Source organism: Acinonyx jubatus, chromosome A1 (assembly GCF_027475565.1).
Source record: "Acinonyx jubatus isolate Ajub_Pintada_27869175 chromosome A1, VMU_Ajub_asm_v1.0, whole genome shotgun sequence".
NCBI classification, from domain to species: domain Eukaryota; kingdom Metazoa; phylum Chordata; class Mammalia; order Carnivora; family Felidae; genus Acinonyx; species Acinonyx jubatus.
In genome coordinates this window covers 190,858,850-190,879,136 of record NC_069380.1, presented here as the reverse complement: position 1 = coordinate 190,879,136, position 20,287 = coordinate 190,858,850, and the positions used below count along the sequence as shown (strand labels likewise).

Here is a 20,287-nt window from a genome sequence, read left to right as displayed (position 1 = left end):
AGGAGTTTGCTCCTGATGGACGTCAGATTCTTCTTCTCTCAAAAGGGTTGAGGAATGCAGGTGGTAGAGGAGACAGTTGCCTCCTTATGTTTCTATCTTGTTCCATATTTGTAGCATCATAACAATCCCACCATGACTTATTGATCACTCAGTCTGCCCCACACACTTGACGTGCATCACCACATGGCTTTTTCTCCCTAACTTCCTAACCTTCGTTATTCAGACAAGAAAACGTCAAGCAACTTAGTCCGAGTCAGTTGAACTAATGGCTCTGAATAGCAGAGCCAGCACTTTAGCCCAGGCATGGCTGGCTTCTGAGCAAGTGCCTTTAGCTGTGCTAACCAGGCACAAACTTAGTGATAACCTTTGGAAGGGGAGGAGGCACCAAGGTCTCTCCATTCAGCTGGTTTCATCTTATGGAGCAGGATGGAAAACCTGTGATCCTATAACATGATTAAATTGACTTATCTAGGCATCACGTTCTGATTTCTTTCCCCTCCTCCCTGCACAGGGTTTCATGGACATTGACTTAAACAAATTCAAGGAGAGTGGAGCAAATGTAACAGGTTTCCAGTTGGTTAACTACACAGACACCATCCCAGCCAAAATCATGCAGCAGTGGAAGAACAGCGATGCTCGCGACCACACCCGGGTGGACTGGAAGAGACCTAAGGTGAGAGAATGGGCAGCAGGCAGCAAAGGACCAACCTGGTCCCTTTGTGTGCCCCAGATTTCTGGGCACTATTAACCTTTAGGAAAGGAAAGACTTTCTAAGAAGAATAAGCTAAGGAAAATATATACATTAAGAATGAGGATGTGCTGCAAAGGTTTGACAATACAGAATGACCAATGGTTTAAACAAGATAAATGTTTGTTTTTCTCTCATATAAACAAAATTCAGAAGTCAGCAATCCAGGGCTTATATAACAGCCCCGCTATTGTCAAACACTCAAGCTTCTTCTGTCTTCTTGTTCTGCTACCTTCAGCATATGGCTGCTACCTTATAGCCCAAAATGGCTGCTGAAGCTCCAACCATTAACTCAATACTCTAACCAGCAGGATAGCAAAAAGGAAAATAAAAAGCACAATTGCTTTTTTTTAAAAAAAAAAAAAAACCCTTTCAGAGGTCACACAAATCACCCACTCACATGCTACTAACCACATCTTAGAAACCTAGCCCCAACCTGCTACAGAGAAGCTGAAAAATGGTATCTCTATTCTGGGCAGGGCCACTATGTGGCACAGCTCCAGGGGGGATGTGGTTTTCACTCATTTCTTTGTGAGTGGAAGCTTCTTGAATTGTGCAGGAAGCTAGCCCTTTATCTGGTCAGCCGCGTACCCAGCTAAAAAATAAGGAAATCTAATAAACAATATCCAGCACATCTCTGCCTCAGAACATCAGCTCCCAGTTATGCAGACCGTCTCCTTCTCATGTCCCAGGCATGAAGCTCTAAATCCTACAGCCAAAATCTATTTTATTTGCTATTTGATAGTGGTTTTGAATAAAGACAGCAGGTAATTTTTCTTTCCCCTGTCAGACTCAATATCTTGGCAGTGTCCGTGTGGAACACTGTGTTGAGCATTCTGAGGTCAAATTTGTTTATCTGGAGCAAACAGTGAATCTTTGACGACTTTCTCTTGCCACTTGGTCAATTTCTTTTTGCGAATGGCAAGTCATTTAGCTGAGATGCTTCTCATCCTGCTCTTACTGAAACTGATTTAGCAGCTCAAACATGAAGACTTACTTCCCATACGATTTCACTCATATGTGGAACTTAAGAAACAAGACAATGAGCAAAGGGGGAAAAAAGAGAAAGAGAAAGCAAGAAGAAGATTCTTAACTGTAGAGAACTGATGGTTACCAGACGGGAGGTGGGTAGGGGTGGGGGAAATAGGTGACGGGGATTAAGGAGTGCACTTGTCATGATGAGCACTGGGTACTGTATGGAAGTGTTGAATCACTGTATTGTACACCTGAGACTAATATTACACTCTATGTTAACTGGAATTTAAATAAAAACTTTAAAAAATGAAGACTCCTTTCAATATGAGCTGAAGCAAACAAAATCACTTGTGCTTTAAAGCAATGAACAAAGCACATACCAGTTAATTAATATGTGAATACCCCACCCAACTTGCAAAAGACTGGAGATTATAAAAATAATCAAATGTAGGGGCACCTGGGTGGCTCAGTCGGTTAAGCTCCGACTTCAGCTCAGGTCATGATCTCGAGGTGCACAAGTTTGAGCCCTGTGTTGGGCTCTGTGCTTCTGTGCTGACAGCTCAGAGCCTGGAGCCTGCTTCAGATTCTGCGTCTCCCTCTCTCTCTCTCTCTCTCTGCCCCTCCCCTGCTCATGCTCTCTCTTTGTCAAAAATAAATGGGAAAAAAAACATTAAAAATAAATAAATGAAAATAATCAAATGTAATATATATATATTTTTTTTTTTAAGTGAGAGAATCAAAGTTAAAAACTGGAAAAATACGCATTCATTCTACAACTCTCTATTGTGAACTTAAAATATACCACAGAACAAGCTAGGCATTGAGGACAAATTAATGAACAAGACAGGCATGAGTTCCAAAGCCAGAAAATAATGTCCTGGATCGTTATCCTGCTTTGTTTTATCAATATCGAAGCCCCCTTTTAAAGGGAAAAAGAGAGCTATCATGAATAAGCACAAGGGGAAAGGATACAGAGTGCAAACCTGCCACTTTGAGGCACATGTGGAAATAATTAAGAGCTTACCCTTCTTGGATTTTTTTTTTTCTTTTGCTGTCACAGGGGATAGTGGAGTAAATAGTTCCTCTTGGCTCCCAACTGTGACTGTAACAGAGAAAACCAAAATTTCTATGGGCTGTATCAGAGCTATAGGTGTGGTGCATTTAATCTATGCCTTCTTTTTCCAGTTGAACCAACATTTTAACATTGCAAGACTGCACACAAAAGTCTAGAATTCCAGCTTCCCTTTGAAAGTCACAACTGGCAAGGGAACTCACAGTTCAGGAGGGCAACGTTGGCTAGTGATGTGGAGCAGCAGCCCCCATCCCAGGCACAGGCTCTTCCTGGGTCACCCCTGCCCACCCCCACTCCCGTAGCCCCCACTGAAAGCATTCTCATCACCAGGAAGCACGTTCCCAGACAGAACTCCCACCTGCCTCCCTGCCAGCTCTTTCTGACACCTAACTATCTCCATTCCTCCCACCAGTACACCTCTGCGCTCACCTACGATGGGGTGAAGGTGATGGCTGAGGCTTTTCAGAGCCTGCGGAGGCAAAGAATCGATATATCCCGCCGGGGGAATGCTGGGGACTGCCTGGCTAACCCAGCAGTGCCCTGGGGCCAGGGGATCGACATCCAAAGAGCTCTGCAGCAGGTGAGGCCGGCCTGGCTGTGGCTGCCCCTTCTTATGGGAGCCTCGTAGGGGATTTCGGCATCAATTTCAGGTGGGATGCAGCCGTTTAAAAGAAAGGGTGGAGCATGCCTGAGGTTTGGACGACTGCATTGTGTTTGTGGCTCTTGGCATACGTGGAAGCTCATGTAGAATGTGTTTGTTTTTTTTTTTAAACAAAAAATAGTATGGAACTCCTGATAGTGTAAAAGCTGTATTTTCTGTTTAGGGATTATGCTGTAGTTGGAAAGAGGACTTGAAGCACGTAGGGATGAAACAGAACCGTTTGAGCCGTCTCTTGGAGACTTTCCCCACCTGCCCTAGTTTTCTGTATGTCTTTGTTACCTTTGCTTTCCACACACATTTCATGAGGGGATCCTGACAATGCTTCTCGGTACTTTCTAATCCCATTTTCTTGCTTCTCAGCATTACAATCATCAATTTTGTTTGCACTGAAGAACAGTTAAAGAACAGGAATAGAAAATGGCCATGCCTATTCTCATCAATTGGCTATGCAAAGGATTCTTAGGCTGAATCTAGATTCCACAGGGAAGAGCATAAATATTCCATCAGTGATATGTCTGCTGTGTAAGCAGAATGAAACAATGGTACCTGTGGGCTCTGTATTGAACAGTCTTGGTTTAGAAGCTTCTGGGAGCTTGCCCTCAGCTTGATCACCCTCAGAGCAACTAGAAATCTCTTGCAGCCTCTAGAAGTCTCTAGAAACACCTCAAGTCCAGGCTGTGATTCTTGAGCTGCTGATGGATAGGCTGTACCATCTGATGCCTCCTAATAGAGAGGCTGTGTTTCCAGAGGGGAGTGGGCAAAGAGGGCAGTGCCAACTGAAAGGAATGTCCAAGTTTCAGGCACAGTGGCAAACCAGCAACAGCAAAATATTTTAGTGCTGATGCTACTCATGACCTACCCTCTGCCCCATCGAATGGAGTTGCCTGGATAAGACAGGTTTTACTTTTTTTTTTTTTTTTTTTTTTTTTTTTGAGACAGGGAGAGAGAGAGAAAGAGCACACAAGTGAGGGAGAGGCAGAGAGAGAGAGAGAGAGAATCCCCAGCAGACTCCACATTATCAGCGCGGAGCCCAGTGAGGGGCTCGATCTCACAAACCATGAGATCATGACCTGAGCCAAAACCAAGCATAGGACACTTAACCGACTAAGCCACCCAGGTGCCCCAAGAGTGGTTTTACTTTTGAGACTACCTTCAACAGAAAGTGAATTTGGGCTCCCAGGAGAGGAGGAGAGCGTTTCTGAACGAGGGAGGAATGTAGAGCAAAATGCACAACCGTCCCCATTCGTTTTCCAACCACACGTGCACAGCTCTAGCAATTTTAACAACCTGGGGAAAGAGCCGAGAAAGGAACATCACCAGCTGTTCCTCAGCTTGGATGAAGTGCCTTTACATGGAGGAGAATGTGTAGCTCCATTCTTGGGAATGAGGGTAAGCTGCAGCCCTGTGATGACAGGAGGAACATGCTAAGGGGTCCACCAGTAGCCCCTTCTGCTTTCTCCCCATCTCCGTGGAGGGCAGCCCCTTCACCAAGCAGCAACAGTGGACATCAGGCAGCTTCCGTATGATGGCCAAAGATGCAGCACCTGCCTTCTGACTTATTTAAAATGCTCTTCCAGGCTCCACAGGCGAGACAGATTCTGTTTGCAATGTGAGACTGGTTTCAGAAGGTCCCCGGGACTTGCCCTCAGGTTCACAACCCTCCCAGCTCCTCTGCCTCTCCCATCTTAGTGTCGTCCCTGTCGTGAGGATATTCTGACGTCACCATGGCAGTGATGAAGCCCAGAAAGCAGTGCAGGTAGCAAGAAGGGTTCTGAACCAGGAGGCAGGAGAGCTGGGGTCCAAGTCCAGTTGGGCCCCTGGCTCTCTGAGTGACCTTGAAATACCCATTCGTATTTCCTACACACTTCCCTTTCCTTGTCCTTGACAATGAGGAAGTTGGAGAGACCACTCCCAAGTTTCAACTGTCTCTAGACATTCTAAGCTTCTTTTTCTCTCTTATGGTCTAATCCGTGTCTTTCCGGTTAAAACGTATACTTATCCTTTGCTTCTGCCTTCAGTGGGGTTTGGGAGGGGGCAATTGCCTTAGTCAAAAGAATATGACCTCTTTTATATTGTCTTTGAGTCAAAACTTGTATCTGCTTCTCTGGCAGCCAGTCAGCTGCTCCCTGAGAACCTGTGGGCACTCTGGCCTGGGGCCAAGCAATGGAGATAAGAGAAGGCAAGACCTAACCCTTAAGAAACTCTTCAGCCTCTGTTGGGGGATGGGGTGGGTGGGGGAGAACTAGCCCCAAACACAAAACTCCAACATTCTGATCCCAAGATCAGCTGTTCAAACAGATTCCTTTTTAAATATTTGTTAAGAATCCAGAATCGCAGTAATTTATTGCTGAATAAGACTTTAGATAAGATTACAGACTTCCATTTCCATTACTTCATAGAGGAGGCAGCTGACCAGAGTAGCAATGACTCATCCAGGGTCACACAGCAGCTTAGCAGCAGAGGCTGGAGGAGACTCCCATCCTGCCTCCTCCTCCTGCTTCAGGCCTCTCCCTTGACCTCTCGGCCCTTTACTTGTACACATTGAGCCACAGGGCCTTCCACACACGGTCATGGCCACTGTCCAGGCATTTCACCTTCTAGACCCATCTCTTGAAATAGTCATGCCACTAGTGAGCAACTGTGTGCCCACAATATGCTGGGTAAATTCTGCTGATACTCAGTCCCTGGAACCTGTGGTTGAGGGCTCAGGTCTTTGCTTCCCTAATCACTGGCCTTCAGGTCACACATTGGGAAGAGGCCTATGCAGTTCAGCTTGTGTTAGAAATGGGATACATGCGAGTGAGGCCTGAAGGAATAAGCCCATTATTGTAAAAATAATGGTAGTGGCCAGTTAGCTCATCTGGTTAGAGCATGGTGCTGATAAAAATAATGTAATGCCAGCTCTGATGTGTTAAGGGCTTCTTATGTATATGAGGTTCTGAACATACTTTACATGTTTCACTCATTGAATCCTCAATATAATACTCTGAGGTAGCTAGTTTTATTAATTTATGCTTTATAAATGGAGAAAATGAGCTTCAGAGATATTTTTAAAAATTTCCCCAAATTATATAGCTGGTTAGTGGTGAAACTGGGACTCCAACCCACATCTGCTTGCTACCTCACTTTGTGTACGTAACTGCCCTGAAGTCTCAGAGGTCCAGCCTAGCAGGGGAGACACAAGGGCTGTGGCCCAGCCAGCAATAGCACTTGGCCTTGGGTAATATCTATGCACCCCCATCCCCCCTTACCCTGCTGTAATTTCCCCAGCAAGAGAGTGAAGATAATCAGCCACCTGCCTGCCTGACATCCAGGAGCCATTCAGAATAGTAATGAGCCCACATCCTGGAAGCCCTCCGTGCTCCAGGAAGGAGTAGGCATTAGGAAGCAGACCCATAAGTCTGCTTCTGGCTGACAGAGAAGATCCAGCTCCCCAAGTCAGGCTCTTAGCATTTGGAGGTCACAAGCCCACTGAGGATATTATTTTTAAAAGCTCTGGACTCTCTTTCCCAGAAACATGCACACATGTGCATACATATATTTTTGGAGGACCAGGAGTCCGAGGACCATATTACTCCTGGAAGCCAATCCCAAGACTTCAGGTGAAGAATGCTTGCCCTAAATGATGATCAGACCTCTCAGTCTTTGTGTTTGCCATCTGTCAGTCAATGCTCAAGCCTATCAGAGTGAAGGAAGTCCCAGCATTTTGCTAGGTGAGATCTGGGGTGGCACAGGCAATAGCAGTGTAAGAGACAGTTCCTGCCTTTCAGGACTCAAGACCCACTTTTAAATGGAAGGCAAGCTCCTGAGAAATCCTAGCTCTAAAGGTGTGGATTAAGGGCTAAATAGCATAGCCAAGCTCTCAGTCCTATGGACAGTCACAGGAGAACGCCATGACTGAGGAGTCTGGGTATCGACAAGGTTTCTTATAAGATGGGTCTGGGCATTAAATAAGGTGATCCTATAATTTATCATCCAAACTGGGACACTTGTGAGTGAAAGAAAAAGCTATTATCAATTATTCCAGAGCAGGAGTTGTAGACTGGAACGGTCTCAAGCCAGCTGAGATGGATGGTCATGAAAGCCTTAAGGGAAGGATAAATTTGAATAAAGAGCAAATCAGACTTTGGAGGATGTAAGCGTATGATATCCAGCAGGAACCAGAGTCAAGGTACAATCAAGGACTGTGGGCATCATGTTTGGCTGTCAGGGAGTTAGAAAGAGAAGAGGTGGGTTTTCACCATGGCTCCACCAAGCTCTAGCTTGGGGATCTTAGACTAACTACTCAACTTTCCTGGCATTGAGTTCCTCATCTCCTGAATGTACATAATCCTCTTAGCACTGCCTGCCTCATTGGCTTGTTACAAGGCTCAAATTTTTAAAAATGAAAAAATTCAAAAAAAGAAGAAGAATGTAGAAGCTTCTTTGAACATCAGGGCAACTGAATGAGATGATTAAAGCCAAGTTGTTCTTCCCATTGTGCAGATAAGAAAGTGGGAGCTCAGAGGGGTCCTGTGACTTACCCTGGCCAGAATAACCAGGATGTGATCCACTGGGATCTAGACCACAGGCCCTGATTTCCCACACCCAGTGAGCACTCAAGTGGGGTGCCAAGAGGATGGGTCCACTTGAAAGCAGCCACAAAGAAGTTACAGAGGCCCTGGGTCCAGAGCATCTCTGCTGCTGCCCTCAGGAATAGGGGGTGGGGAAGTCTGCAGTATTGATACCTCAAACAGTGCAAACACTACGTAGCACTCTTCCAGCAGAAGGCAGGAAAGAAAAATTGTGCTTCAGCCTCTCATGAGCGGCAGACTCTGAGCTGGCACCCAGTACCACTTACAGGAAGCCACGGCTAATTCTTTGTTTGTCACAGAGGGAGCTGGCAGATGCCAGGATGGCGACGGGAGTTCCAGGAAGCAGGAACCAAGGGGAGACTCAGTTTTTGACCCCAGTCTCCCTAGATAGGGCCGGGGTGGGGGGGGGGGGGTGGCGGTGTGCGGTGGCGATGAGGGTTAAGAAGTTCAGCCCTGATGAAAAAGATAGCAGTTTCTACATTTGCCCAAAGTGGGTGTTTCTGAGAAGCTGCTTCTCCTGACTGTGAGTCCAGACTGTCCATGTAAATGCCCTGGGGCTAAGCCATTCTCTTGACCTCTCTTTGCTCTGCCATAATGGAAGGGTCGTTCAGAGATGTCTGCTTTCCCATACTTTGATTTATCTCAGTGTGTGTAAGTCTTGGCTTCTCCAACTAGATGGTAAGAGCCTACAGCTGCCCCAGACCTCTCATGACTTACTGTGAATTCTGAACCCAAGTGCCGTAAGCTCTGAGTCTCAATAATCCTATCTGTAAAATAGGCATAATAACTGCTGTTACTGCTCCCTGCTGGGTTCCTGTGAACATCAAATGAACACCTTCCTGTGAAAACACTGTGGCGGTACAAGGGGCCTTCAGGTAGAGGGCCTAGGACTTTGCTAATGATGCTTTTTTTGGAAACTGAGAAAGGCTTGTACAAATGCCAGTGGCAACACCTTCATCTCTGCTGAAAGAGTCCCCTGCTCTAACAACTTACCAGACTCAAGGCTTCAATGTTGAAATCATCTTATTTTTCCATACCTTACCCACCCTACTACCCTACAATAGTAGTAGCCATCCTCCTCCTCCTCCTCCTCCTCATCATCATTTAAATAATATGCATTTTACATTTGTCCCAGGCAATATGCTAAACACTCCAGTTCTTTGAGGAGGAAACTCAGAAACAGATAGGCTTGGTGACCTGTTCATGGCCGCCTCATTAGGAGTTAACAGAGCATGGCCAGGGAAATGCCCAGCAGTAGCAGCAGGTGACAGCAGTAGGCACGCAGAACATACTACTGTGTGCATTTCTGTGTTCACTCAGAGACTAGCATGATAGCATTGTCGCCTGTTTGGAGAGGCCACTTGGTATCATCAGTGAATATACTAGAATATCAAAAGCTCTGGATTTTAGGCCTGCCTTTGACACTGAAAAGTCTTAAGTCTTGAGCAAATCAGTTTACCTTCCAGAGTTCTGGTTTTTCCCATGTAAGTGACGATCATCCCTAAATGCGTACCTCCGGGGGTTCCTGTATATGGAGATGAATATGCATGAAAGTACTTTGTAAACATAAAACATTGTCAAATGGTGGTAGTTATTATCTACACCATTGGTAACAACAACAGCTGGCCTTTGCCGAATACTCACCATGCAGCAAGCATTGGTCATAAACTATCTCATTTAATCCTTAAAACAACCTTACGACATAATTAACCCCTAACTGGTCCCGTTAAACAAACGAGCAAACTGAGTCATAGAAATATTACACAATTGATACTAAAACGCCATACTGGTAATTGGTCTGAGACTTGAGACTGGGGCCAAAGCATAGATGCCATTTGGATCATTAATGACATACTTCCTTCTGTTTGGGAAAGTCACTCATCCACCCATTCATCTGCACATGTGCCCCAGTCTGTTTTTCCAGATGAGTTACTTAAACCCATACTTAGCATACCTCTCTCAAACCCAAATGAATGGGAAAGCCAGAGATGATCAAGAGATGACCACGGTGAGAAGGTGCAGTTGCTAATTGATTGAAATAGCTCCCTTCTTATTCTTTCTAGGAAGATCTGTGCTTTGTGTTCTCTCTGAAAAGCAAAGCCAGCCTAGACTTCTCCAGAGTCGAGGATTTCTCCATATTTCAGCTGAGAGAGTGAAAACCTTGTTGTATAATTTGTCCAGCACTCTGGACCTGTCATGGCCTCCCCAGTGAGGCTTCAAACCAGAAGGTGATGAGAGGGTCATCCTCAGAGCAGTCAGCCCCCCTTTTTCTTTCTCTCCTCTCTCCTTCTCTCCCTCCCTCCCTCTCTCTTTCCACTCCCCCACCCCTTCTCTCAAATACACATACCCCAACTATTCTTATACCTTCTGAGGGCATAGAAGCTGGTCACTGTCAGAAAAAGATAAAGCCCTATAAGTCTTACTTTTAAGCTATTTGAAGGGGATAACTAAATGGTGTGGGGTTACAGGGCCACGTTCATATTGGTTATAGGTAGAGACTCACCTCACTGGCCTTAGGCCAGACTGATGTGAGAACCCATGGTGGGTCACCATTAGAGAATGTGGCTTCTTACACCTGAGCAGATGACATACAGCTAGACTCATCCTTACTTGGAGAGTAGACTTGGGTGAGATTTATTGGTCACCCCCAGAGTGGCAGACTTAGCCCTAAAGGTCTTAAATCCCACATGTTGACCACTTGAGCTTTTCTATGATTAAAGATTTGAGGCCATGAAAGTTTGATCTGACTCATTTGTGGAAAAGAAATCCCACGAAGCATATTTGTGGTTGAATACAAATTTTTCTTTAACCAGCTGAGACTTGTTTCAAGCCCTGCCTACTCTGGTCTTAACATGAAGGGCTCTCCTCAGGTGCTTTCAGGTTTTCACGGCACTTTGACATTTGCTGTGTCCTTTAAAGCAGACAGGGCAGGAATTTTGGAAACCGGAGGCTGAGAGAGGTGAATCTCCCAAGGTCAGTTGGTTTCCCAGGGTCAAATTCAGGCCTTCCAATGTCAGGTCTTCAGATTCCCACATATTTTTATTTCCCGGCTTCACAAGGGAACCAAGGAACCATATTCAAGCATGGCTCAAGGCTTCATAAGGCCAGCTTCTTTTCCTGACTCACCAGGAATGGTGCACTGGCCCCCTTTCCTTTGCAGGCCTCCTGTTTCTCCACTAAAGGCGTGTGTCTGAGAGGCAGGCACTGCCCCTGGAGGTGGTCACGATGGGAGGTGTTCGATCAGGATGGCACAGAGATTTCTTATCAGAATCTACTTTGATCCCTTATTACTGTTTGCCTAAGGCAATGGATGAAAAAGGTTTTCAGTATGAATCTCAGTTTGGTAGGAAAGAGAACTGCCCATAGCCGTGTCTGCTTTGGGCAAGGAGTATCTTAGTCATCACGCGACTCCGAGACCTCATCCCATGTAAGCTTCTCGGGTTCTGGACTTTCACTTCAGCAGAAAAAGCAAACAAGCACAAGTGGAACTTCTAAGTTCATGGTTTACTACTTGGCTTTGCTTTCCAGGTGCGGTTTGAAGGCTTGACAGGAAATGTTCAATTTAATGAGAAGGGACGCCGGACCAACTACACCCTCCATGTGATTGAAATGAAGCATGATGGCATCCGAAAGGTAAAGGCCACCTTTGCTTCCATTCCACAGAGAGGAGAGGGCCAGAGCGGAGGGCCTTGTGAGCCCATCTTTCCTGGACTGGATCTCTTTGAAGAGACTCAGGCAACAAGGATTCTAGACTCAGCTCTGCCACTAACCAGCTGGGACTTTGGGCAAGTCAGTTCCTTTCTCTGAGAATTAATTCACCCATCTGCAAAATGGAGATAAAAGTCTCTACCTTTGTCGCAGGGTACTAGTGAAGATCGAAAGGATGGGAAAGTACTTTGAAAATATAAATAGAGGAGTATAAATGCTACTGCTGTTCCTGAGGGATTCTGAAAACTCGGGAATGTGGTTACTGATGACATTAACCATTTTCTCCTGATCCACACTTGGTCATATCCACTCCATTTTCCATACAGAAGGAGTGAAAAATATGTGTATGTGTTTGCATATGTAATATATAGTATATATGCATATTAACTTTTAGAATAACATTCAAATCCTTGGAAAGCATTCACAACTTTACCAGAACTTGTGTTGTCTGGTCTCTGCCAATCTTTCCACCCTTGACCTTAGATACTCGCTTTCTTTCTCTCTTGATGCCAGCCATTCTGATCAACTTTCACTTCCTTGAATAGATCACGTTCTCCCTCATCTTGGAGCTTTCATACCTGTTCCCTCTACCTGGGACTCTCTACCCCCTTCCCTTCCTTTTCTTGGCCAATTCCTCCTCAATTCCTTAAGCACTCAGAGTAAATGTCATGCCCTAGGGATGCCTTCCCTGGCCTCTCCTGTTTATGCCTCGTGGCAGCCTCTATTATCCTGTCCATGGCCTCCATCATATTCTTTCTTTCTTATGATGGCATGATGTAGTGGTAAGAGGCATTGCATATTACGGTAGAATATTAGTAGAGTGACATGGGTCAGAGGATTGGCTCTGGAATCCTGGAGGTCATTCCTGGCATCACCACTTATCAGTCTGTGATTCTGGATAAGTCATTCAGGTTCTTTGTGCCTTAGTTCTCTCATCTAGTAAATGGGGATCGCCATAAATAATGCCAACCTCCTAGGCTCACTTAGGGGATTAAATGACCTAATGTGTGCAGAAATTCTAAGGGCTGGGCCTGAGACGTTGAAAGTTAGATCTTAATCTCTCAAACTTCATGCTCTCTATGCCCACGATGTCAAATACAGTTGCTACTAGCCATACATAGCTATTTAAATTTAATTTTTAACTTAACAAAATTTAAAAGCCAGTCCCTCAGTTGCACTAGCAACGTGGTAAGTGCTCAAGAATCAATGTGGTTTAGTGACTGCCATACTAGACAGCACCGATGTATACCATTTCCATCGTCACAGAAAGTTCTACGTAACAGCTCTGCTTATCCTTTCTGTCCCCACCTCCCATAAACCTATATCCTTTGCTCTCCCGTCTGGAACCCCACCCTGTATATCATAGTCTGTCTCACCACATCCCATTTCCCAAGGCTGTATTGTTTTTTGTTTTGTTTTGTTTTGTTTTTTGTTTTTTTATTGCAGCCTTGACAAATTACTTCCAACAGTGGCTTAAAACAACACAAATTTATCATAGGTCAGAATTCTTGCTTGAGTCTCACTGGGCTAAAATCAAGATACCGGCAGGCCTGTGTGCCTTCTGGAGAATCTATTTCTTGGTCTTTTCCACTTTCTTCTTAAGGCCACCCATGTTTCTCAATTCATATTCCCCTTCCTCATCCTCAAACCCAGCAACATCACGTCTGACCCAACCTCACATCTTCTCTCTGACCACAGTCAAGAAAGATACTCTGCTTTGAAGAACTCACATAATTGGTTTAGACCCACACCAATAATCCAGGATAATCTCCCCATCTCAAGGTCTGTAACCTTAATCCCATCTGCAGTGTCCCTTCTGCTATGTAAGGTGACAGGTTACAGGTTCTGGGGAAAGGGTATGGACATCTTCAGAGGGGCCATTACTCTGCCTGCCACAAAGGCCAAGTTTCAATGACTTCTCTATCATCACTCCTTCCTCACCCAATAGAAGCCTTCTCTTGTCTTTTTGTGTTCCCACAGCACATGTGATGTCACCAGGACACCAGCACACTGTCCCCTGTTGCAGGGCATTCACATACATCCCATACTTCTTCCTAGATTGTGAACACTTTGAGGACCCAGAACCCATTTCCCACCTTCTACTGGGCACACTTCAGGAATCGGCTACAGTAGGCCCACTACCTGTGTTAACTTTCAGCAGTTGCCAAACAGGGCTCTCTATCTGGTTCTGAGCGTAGCCACTAGGAGCATAACCACTTTTCAGCAAACCTTTGGCATGGTGATTGCACAAGGGTGTTGTCCTTGGGGACAAAATTTACTGCAAGGGATGCCCATCCAAAAATAGTCTAAGTCTGAGTTCATTTCTGTTATCCCCTGTTCTACAAACTCCTGTGCTGGAAAAGACATCTGCTAGGTGACTTAACTCTTTCCATCCTCAATCTCCACATCTATAGAATGGAGACATATCATGTATGCCTTGGCACCTGATCATTGTTCAGTGAGTGGTTACTAACAGGTATGGCAAATGTCAGGAGCTGTTACGTGACTAAAGTCTACAAGCCCTGAGATGACTTATTTATCTTTTTCAAAGTATTTTTTTTCTTTAGTGCGGTTGTGAAGAATATCAGCCTTCATGATATAGCTCCCCTTTCCTAGATGGATAAACTGAGGCAGGCAAGCCTGGTAGGCTGCCTAAGGTCCCACAGTGAGTTATAATGAAATGGGCCCCATGACTCTCCAGGCCACACTCATCTTGCTGCAGCAGCTGCCACAGCTGAATGGCTCCAGAACACAACTGGAACATTTCCAATGACTGTGGAGGAGTGAGGAGCTCAGAGTATTTTGCTGCCCTTAGAAGGGACACCAGTTATGTGACCTCCTCCCCAGCCCTTCTTCCTTTCAGATGCAGAGAAGAAGGGGCAGTGTCACCCCCTGCATGGTACATGAAAACATAAAAGCAATTCTTTTGGGTAAGGACTTGGGCAGGCAAGAAGGTTGCTCCTACACAGAACATTGTTGACCATGGACCTGGGCTCTTGCTCAGAATCCTCAGAATGGCCTACTGCCCTCAGGGCGGAAAAATACTATCTCCTGGTGGATGAAATTGGCACATGCATACTACCTATGAGCAGTTGCGTGTTTGTCAAAATTAAAACATGGGTGTTTATCTAGTTCTTTTCCCTGCAGTGTAGTGTAGAATAAAGCCATATTCTTCCCTGCCCATTAGCAGTAGGCTAGGTATATTGGGGACATAGTGGTAATGAGGTAAGGATGAAGAGAAGGCAGAGGCTTCTACCCCAGCCTGGTCATCGCCCAGCAGGGTGGCTTTAACTTCTCCGGGTCTTTAAAATGAGTGAGAGGTGCTGGGCTGTGCAAACCTCAGTTCCTCTCAGCACTGACACCATGGACGCCGATACATGTGATAGCATCCCTGTCAAGCTTATGCCTCCAGTCAAGTTGTCCCTCTCTGGGCTGGGCTTTGACTCCCTCAGGGCAGGTGGGGTTAGGGACCCTCCTCAATGGACGAAACGCCCATCAGTGGGAACTTCCCCAATCACTACCCCCAGGAACATGGGTCTCAGTCCTTCACGTTGACCTTAAACCTCACCAGAGACTGTGGGAAGCCTCCTTGTCTCCTCCAAATTTGTATGACATCAAGAGCTCTCCTCAGGAGAGGACGCATCGTAGCAAGATTGGCAGTTCTCACACTTGAGCAAGTAGAAGAATTACCTGGAGGCCTTGTTAAAAATAGAGATTCTTGGGTTCCCCAAAGCTGGACATTCTGCTTTAAGAGAACAGAGATGAGTCTCGGGAGTCTGCACATTTAAAAAGCCAGCTTCCTGAGTGGAGAGGCTCCCAGTGCTCTAGGTGGTTTGGTGAGAAACACAGGCAGAATGGTTATGAGCTTGGGCTTTGGAGGCAGACAGGCCAGGATTTAAGTCCCTGCTTTGTTCTTCAGTAGGCACGTGACCTAGAACAAGTTACTTAGCCTCCCTGGACCTCAGTTACATCATCTCCAAAAGGGGGATAATATCCCGTACCACACAGGGTCACTGTCAGAATTAAATGCAACGGTGCCTCCTACCTCCACAGCTTGTAGTGAGGGATTCAGAAAAGCAGCTCCTGGCATGTAATCGACATCCAGCACATGTTTTGTTTGTTTGTTTAAACTCCCTTCTTTAGGCCACAGGTATTTTTTTTTTTTTTTTTTTTTTTTTTTTTTTTTGTCAGCCTTGAGTTTGAGTGAATCAGGCTGTACAAGCCGATGGAATGGATAAATCACCAAACAGAAAGAACAGAGTAACCTTAAAATCCACCAGCAAATGGCTGTGCTTTATTGTTTCAGATCCCAAGGCTGTTTTCCAGCTTACTTCCCCAAGACTAAATTCTTGTTTAGACTGTGGGCTCAAGCATCCTTTGTTTACAGGGAATCTGACTTGGAGAAAATCAATTCCTCTACATCTGTGGCTTCAGGCCTTTTACTCAATCAGCCTCCTAGCAAAGTAATTCCTCAGATTTAAGAGTGACCTAGTTGTGCTTGTTTCAGTAAACATTACGTGGCCTTACCTGATATATGTAATAAAGAGGAGCTGCTGTTGCTTGATTTGGGGCCTCAGGGACACTCTCCTGATCTTTTGGCCTATATCCTTGGCACTGATGCGCCAACAGATACCCTCTAGGTATCTGGGTCCAATCTGACATCCCAGTGAAATGTGCACACTTCCAAGCATCCGTGCATCATACATTTAGCAGCATAGATGCCAGATTTGGCATTGGCTCCGCTAAAGCTAAATCCTCAGGAAATTTGTTCACCAGGGGGTACCGATGTAGAGATCTATATCTGAGATCTAAAATACCTCATCAGATCCAGGTTGGATCACAAATTCTGATAAATGACTACCAAGGGAGAAGTGTAGGGAAAATTCTCCAAGGTCTTTCATCAAGGGACCAGCATTGTGAATTTTAACCATCTTTCCCATCATCATTGGCCCTCTGTCTAGCTTCTGACCTGATTGCAGGCGTCTACTTCTCATTGCAACTTGACTTGAGTCCCCCTGCCCCGCCTTGCCTTATCCTGCCCTGCCCTGAGTTTCTTATCCCGGATTCTGACCCTCTGAGTAACTAGAAAGGAAAGCATGGGCAGGAAAACAAACTAAAAGTGACACAAAGTCCTGCTGATGTCAGAAGTAATCTAAAGTCCCAAAGAATTCACAGCCTTCCATTCCATATGATCTTCAGAAGTTTTTCTGTAAAGCCTTGCTCCCCAACTTTGGACGTGCCAAATCCTCTTATAGCTCTAAGACATTGCTCCAACCCAACCACCTCTGTTTCCACTGCTGACCCTAGAGCCCAAGACACCCCCACGCCATCCTGGATGCATACGGGAGCCTCCTTACCTATCACCTAGTCCCACTATCTACATCCTTGCCCTTCTGTAAGGTCAATATGCATCAGGTTCTATTGTTTCTCTGCCTACAACTCTCCCTTGGCTTCCTGTTGCAGGTAAATATAACTCCTTCCCTTGACCTTCAGAAAATAGAGGCTGCTTCCCTCTGGCATGAGCTCTTGCTCCTCTGTCTCTAGCTCATCACTGCATAGCTGCACTGACATCGTTCCATCCCTTTACCTGATGTTCTCTATCATTGCAGTTTTGTGTGCTCTCTCTCCCCGTGGTTCAGGTCTCTGCTCAAGTGAAGTCACTTTCGAGAGGCTGTCCTTGACCAAGCTATCTAAAGTGGCCCCCACCATCTGGCACAATCCCATTATCCCATTCTTTTTTTTTTTTCTTAATGCTTAACCCTTCTGATCTATTCTTGTTGGCTTAGTGATCTAGATTGGGGTTGGTGGACTTCAGCCTGCAAGGCAAATTCATCCCACTGCCTGCTTTTGTACAGCCCATGAGCTAGTAGTTTTTTACATTTTTAAATGGTTGAAACAAATCAAAAGACAACTATTTCATCATATGTGAAAATTTCCCAAAATACAATTTCAGTATCCATAAATTAAGTTTCTTTGGAACATAGCCACATTCATTTGTTTAGATATTGTCTGTGGCTGCTTCTGCACTACAACAGCAGAGATGGGTACTTAGAAAAGAGACTGTATGACCCACAAAGCCTAAAACATTTACTCTCTGGTTCTTTCCAGATAAAGTTTGCTGACCCCTGGCCTGGGTATATATTGTCTTTCTTCCCCTCTTCTCCACCTTCCTGCCACTAAAATGCCAGCTGTCTAAAATCAGGGACCACAGTTGTGTTATGTATTATACCTTCAACCCCTGCAGTATATTGACACATAGTAAGCACATGCAAATAAATGGCTTTTTATTAAATGAGTAGACAGTTTATTGGATGTTGCTGGGCAACCAGGGTGCATACTATTCTGGCCCACATTTCCATAGATCTGCCAGCAAGTAAGAAAAAAAAATGCTGGAAAATTTTAAATAACACTTACAGCAGAATTCAAAGTCATACATAAACATATTAAGTTCAAATTCTTTAAGTAGGTTAGTTAAGAAAACCCTAGGTTCAGTGACAGAGAAACTCTGAATTATTAGCTCTTTAATGCAATAGGTGTTTAATTCTCATTCACCTGGTGACCAGTGTTTGGACTGAGGGCTCTGGTTAAGACTCAAGCTTATAGAGGCTCCATTGCCCATTAGCATCATTCTGGCTATCAACATCTAGCTAACAGATGAGGAAGAAAGAAAGCAGAAATTGTGCTAGAGATTTGGGGGAGTCAGACCAAGAGAGGTGGGCATCATTTGTGCTGTGTTCCGCTGGCCAGAACCCAATCCTCTGGCCCACCTAGGTGCCCCATGGGCTGGGAAACGTAATTGCTGGCTAGGGAGATACTTCCTGCCAACACCTCTATGCTAGGGAAAGAGAATAAGAGTCCTTGCTGGTCATCTAGTTGACTTTGCCACAATAGGCAACCTACTTTTAAAAACTGTATTACAGTGGATCTCATTTTCGGAGGTCCCCAGGCTGTGGCTTTACAGGCAGCCAAGAGATACAAATGTGTAAATCTGACTTGCTGACTGTGCAAGGTAGATCAGTTGAATTTACTGTTCTATAACTATCTCTTTTTTAGACTTCATTCACTTAAAAAAAGCTAATCTATCATCTAGACTCATTTCCTACATTCAAAGAATCTTTAGAGGCAGATGGAAACAGAAGATCAAAAATTATAACTGGCCCCAGGAGAGGACCTCTCACTGTTAGAATTGTTTAAATCCTCTCCTGAATAATGGGCCCCAGTCTTTACCCAGCCACTAGCTCTGATTTACTTTCAGAGAGAATCAAAGGTCCTGCATATCCTCAGTAGAGAATCAAAGTGCTGTATAATAATCCAACCCATTTCTCCAAGAAAGGGAAATTTGCTCTCATCTCTGAAGTGTAGTGTCTCTTCAAAACTCTGTCAACTTTCGTTTCATCGAACTGTGGAACCAGATTTCTCAACTGCTAGCTTATGTGAGGTGCAGGCCGGGTTTTGGCATCACCCCACTCTTTTGACTGGCAATATTGTTTTATTTCCCTACAAAAGGGTCAGACATCAAATAAACTTGTTTATGACACTTAGCTATTCCTCTAGCTTTTGATATCAAGGAAGCTGTATATAAACCAAGCTATGCAATAACTTTTATAGATCCCAATTTAACAACTAGTGCCACAATACTAGCTTTGAAGGACCACTATCTTGAGAAATTAAAGTCTCTTTCTAAGTAGTGTAAATCTGGTCTACAACAGATTTATCTTGCTTTTTCCCCCTATCCTTTATCAAAATAACTTGGGATTTTAGAGCAATGTCTTGTGGTTTGGGGCACACTTACCCTAGGGCATTCTGCATGTAAGGAGGGTTACTTTGCCAAATGAATTTGAGAAATGCTCTAAAATAATACACTTTTCTTTAGAGATTGATAATTTCAATAGTAAATTGATACTGAAATGTCTTATACTATAGAAGCCTGCTAACCTTCAACTAGGCATTACCCTTAGACTAGGCATTAATATGAGCCACATACAGCTCTCATTGTTGTCCATGCATTAACTCCTTCCATCCTCACAGCAAACCCCAAGAGACAGATACTCCTGATGTATCCATTCCACAGAGCAAGAACCGAGGCCCACTGAGGTCAGGTAACTGGCCAAAGATTAGTAATTAGGGAAGTCTACCTTTTTTTTTTATGTTTATTTATTTTTGAGAGAAAGAGCACGTGCGCATGCACGAGCAGGGGAAGGGCAGAGACAGAGAAGGACAGAGGATCTGAAGCAGGCTCCATGTTGATAGCAGCAAGCCCGACCTGGGGCTCAAACCCACAAACCATGAGATCATGACCTTAGCTGAAGTCAGAAGCTCAACCGACCAAGCCACCCGGGCACCCCAGGAAAGCCCACCTTTTAAACCAGTTCTGTCTATATCAGAGAGTAATCTCTTGACTATCAAGCCCCCACTTAAAAAAAAAAAATACGTAATAATACACTGTATATTTTAGATTTTGCACATCAGAGAAGGCAACTTGCTCTGTACTGATGGTTTCATTAGAAGGAGCTAAACCTGTGCCTGATTGTGAAGAGGAAAGTAAAAGG

General features: G+C 44.8%; 1 protein-coding gene across 2 annotated transcripts in view; it reads left to right on the top strand.

Annotated features, from left to right (window-relative positions):
• GRIA1 (glutamate ionotropic receptor AMPA type subunit 1) overlaps nucleotides 1-20,287 on the top strand; it is a 312,249-nt gene that overhangs the window by 186,132 nt on the left and 105,830 nt on the right. For both annotated transcript variants that reach the window (XM_027077529.2, XM_027077522.2), the window contains exons 6-8: nucleotides 512-673; nucleotides 3,208-3,375; nucleotides 11,559-11,663. In XM_027077529.2, coding sequence (XP_026933330.1) covers nucleotides 512-673; nucleotides 3,208-3,375; nucleotides 11,559-11,663 — 435 coding nt within the window. The remainder of the gene's footprint in view (nucleotides 1-511; nucleotides 674-3,207; nucleotides 3,376-11,558; nucleotides 11,664-20,287) is intronic.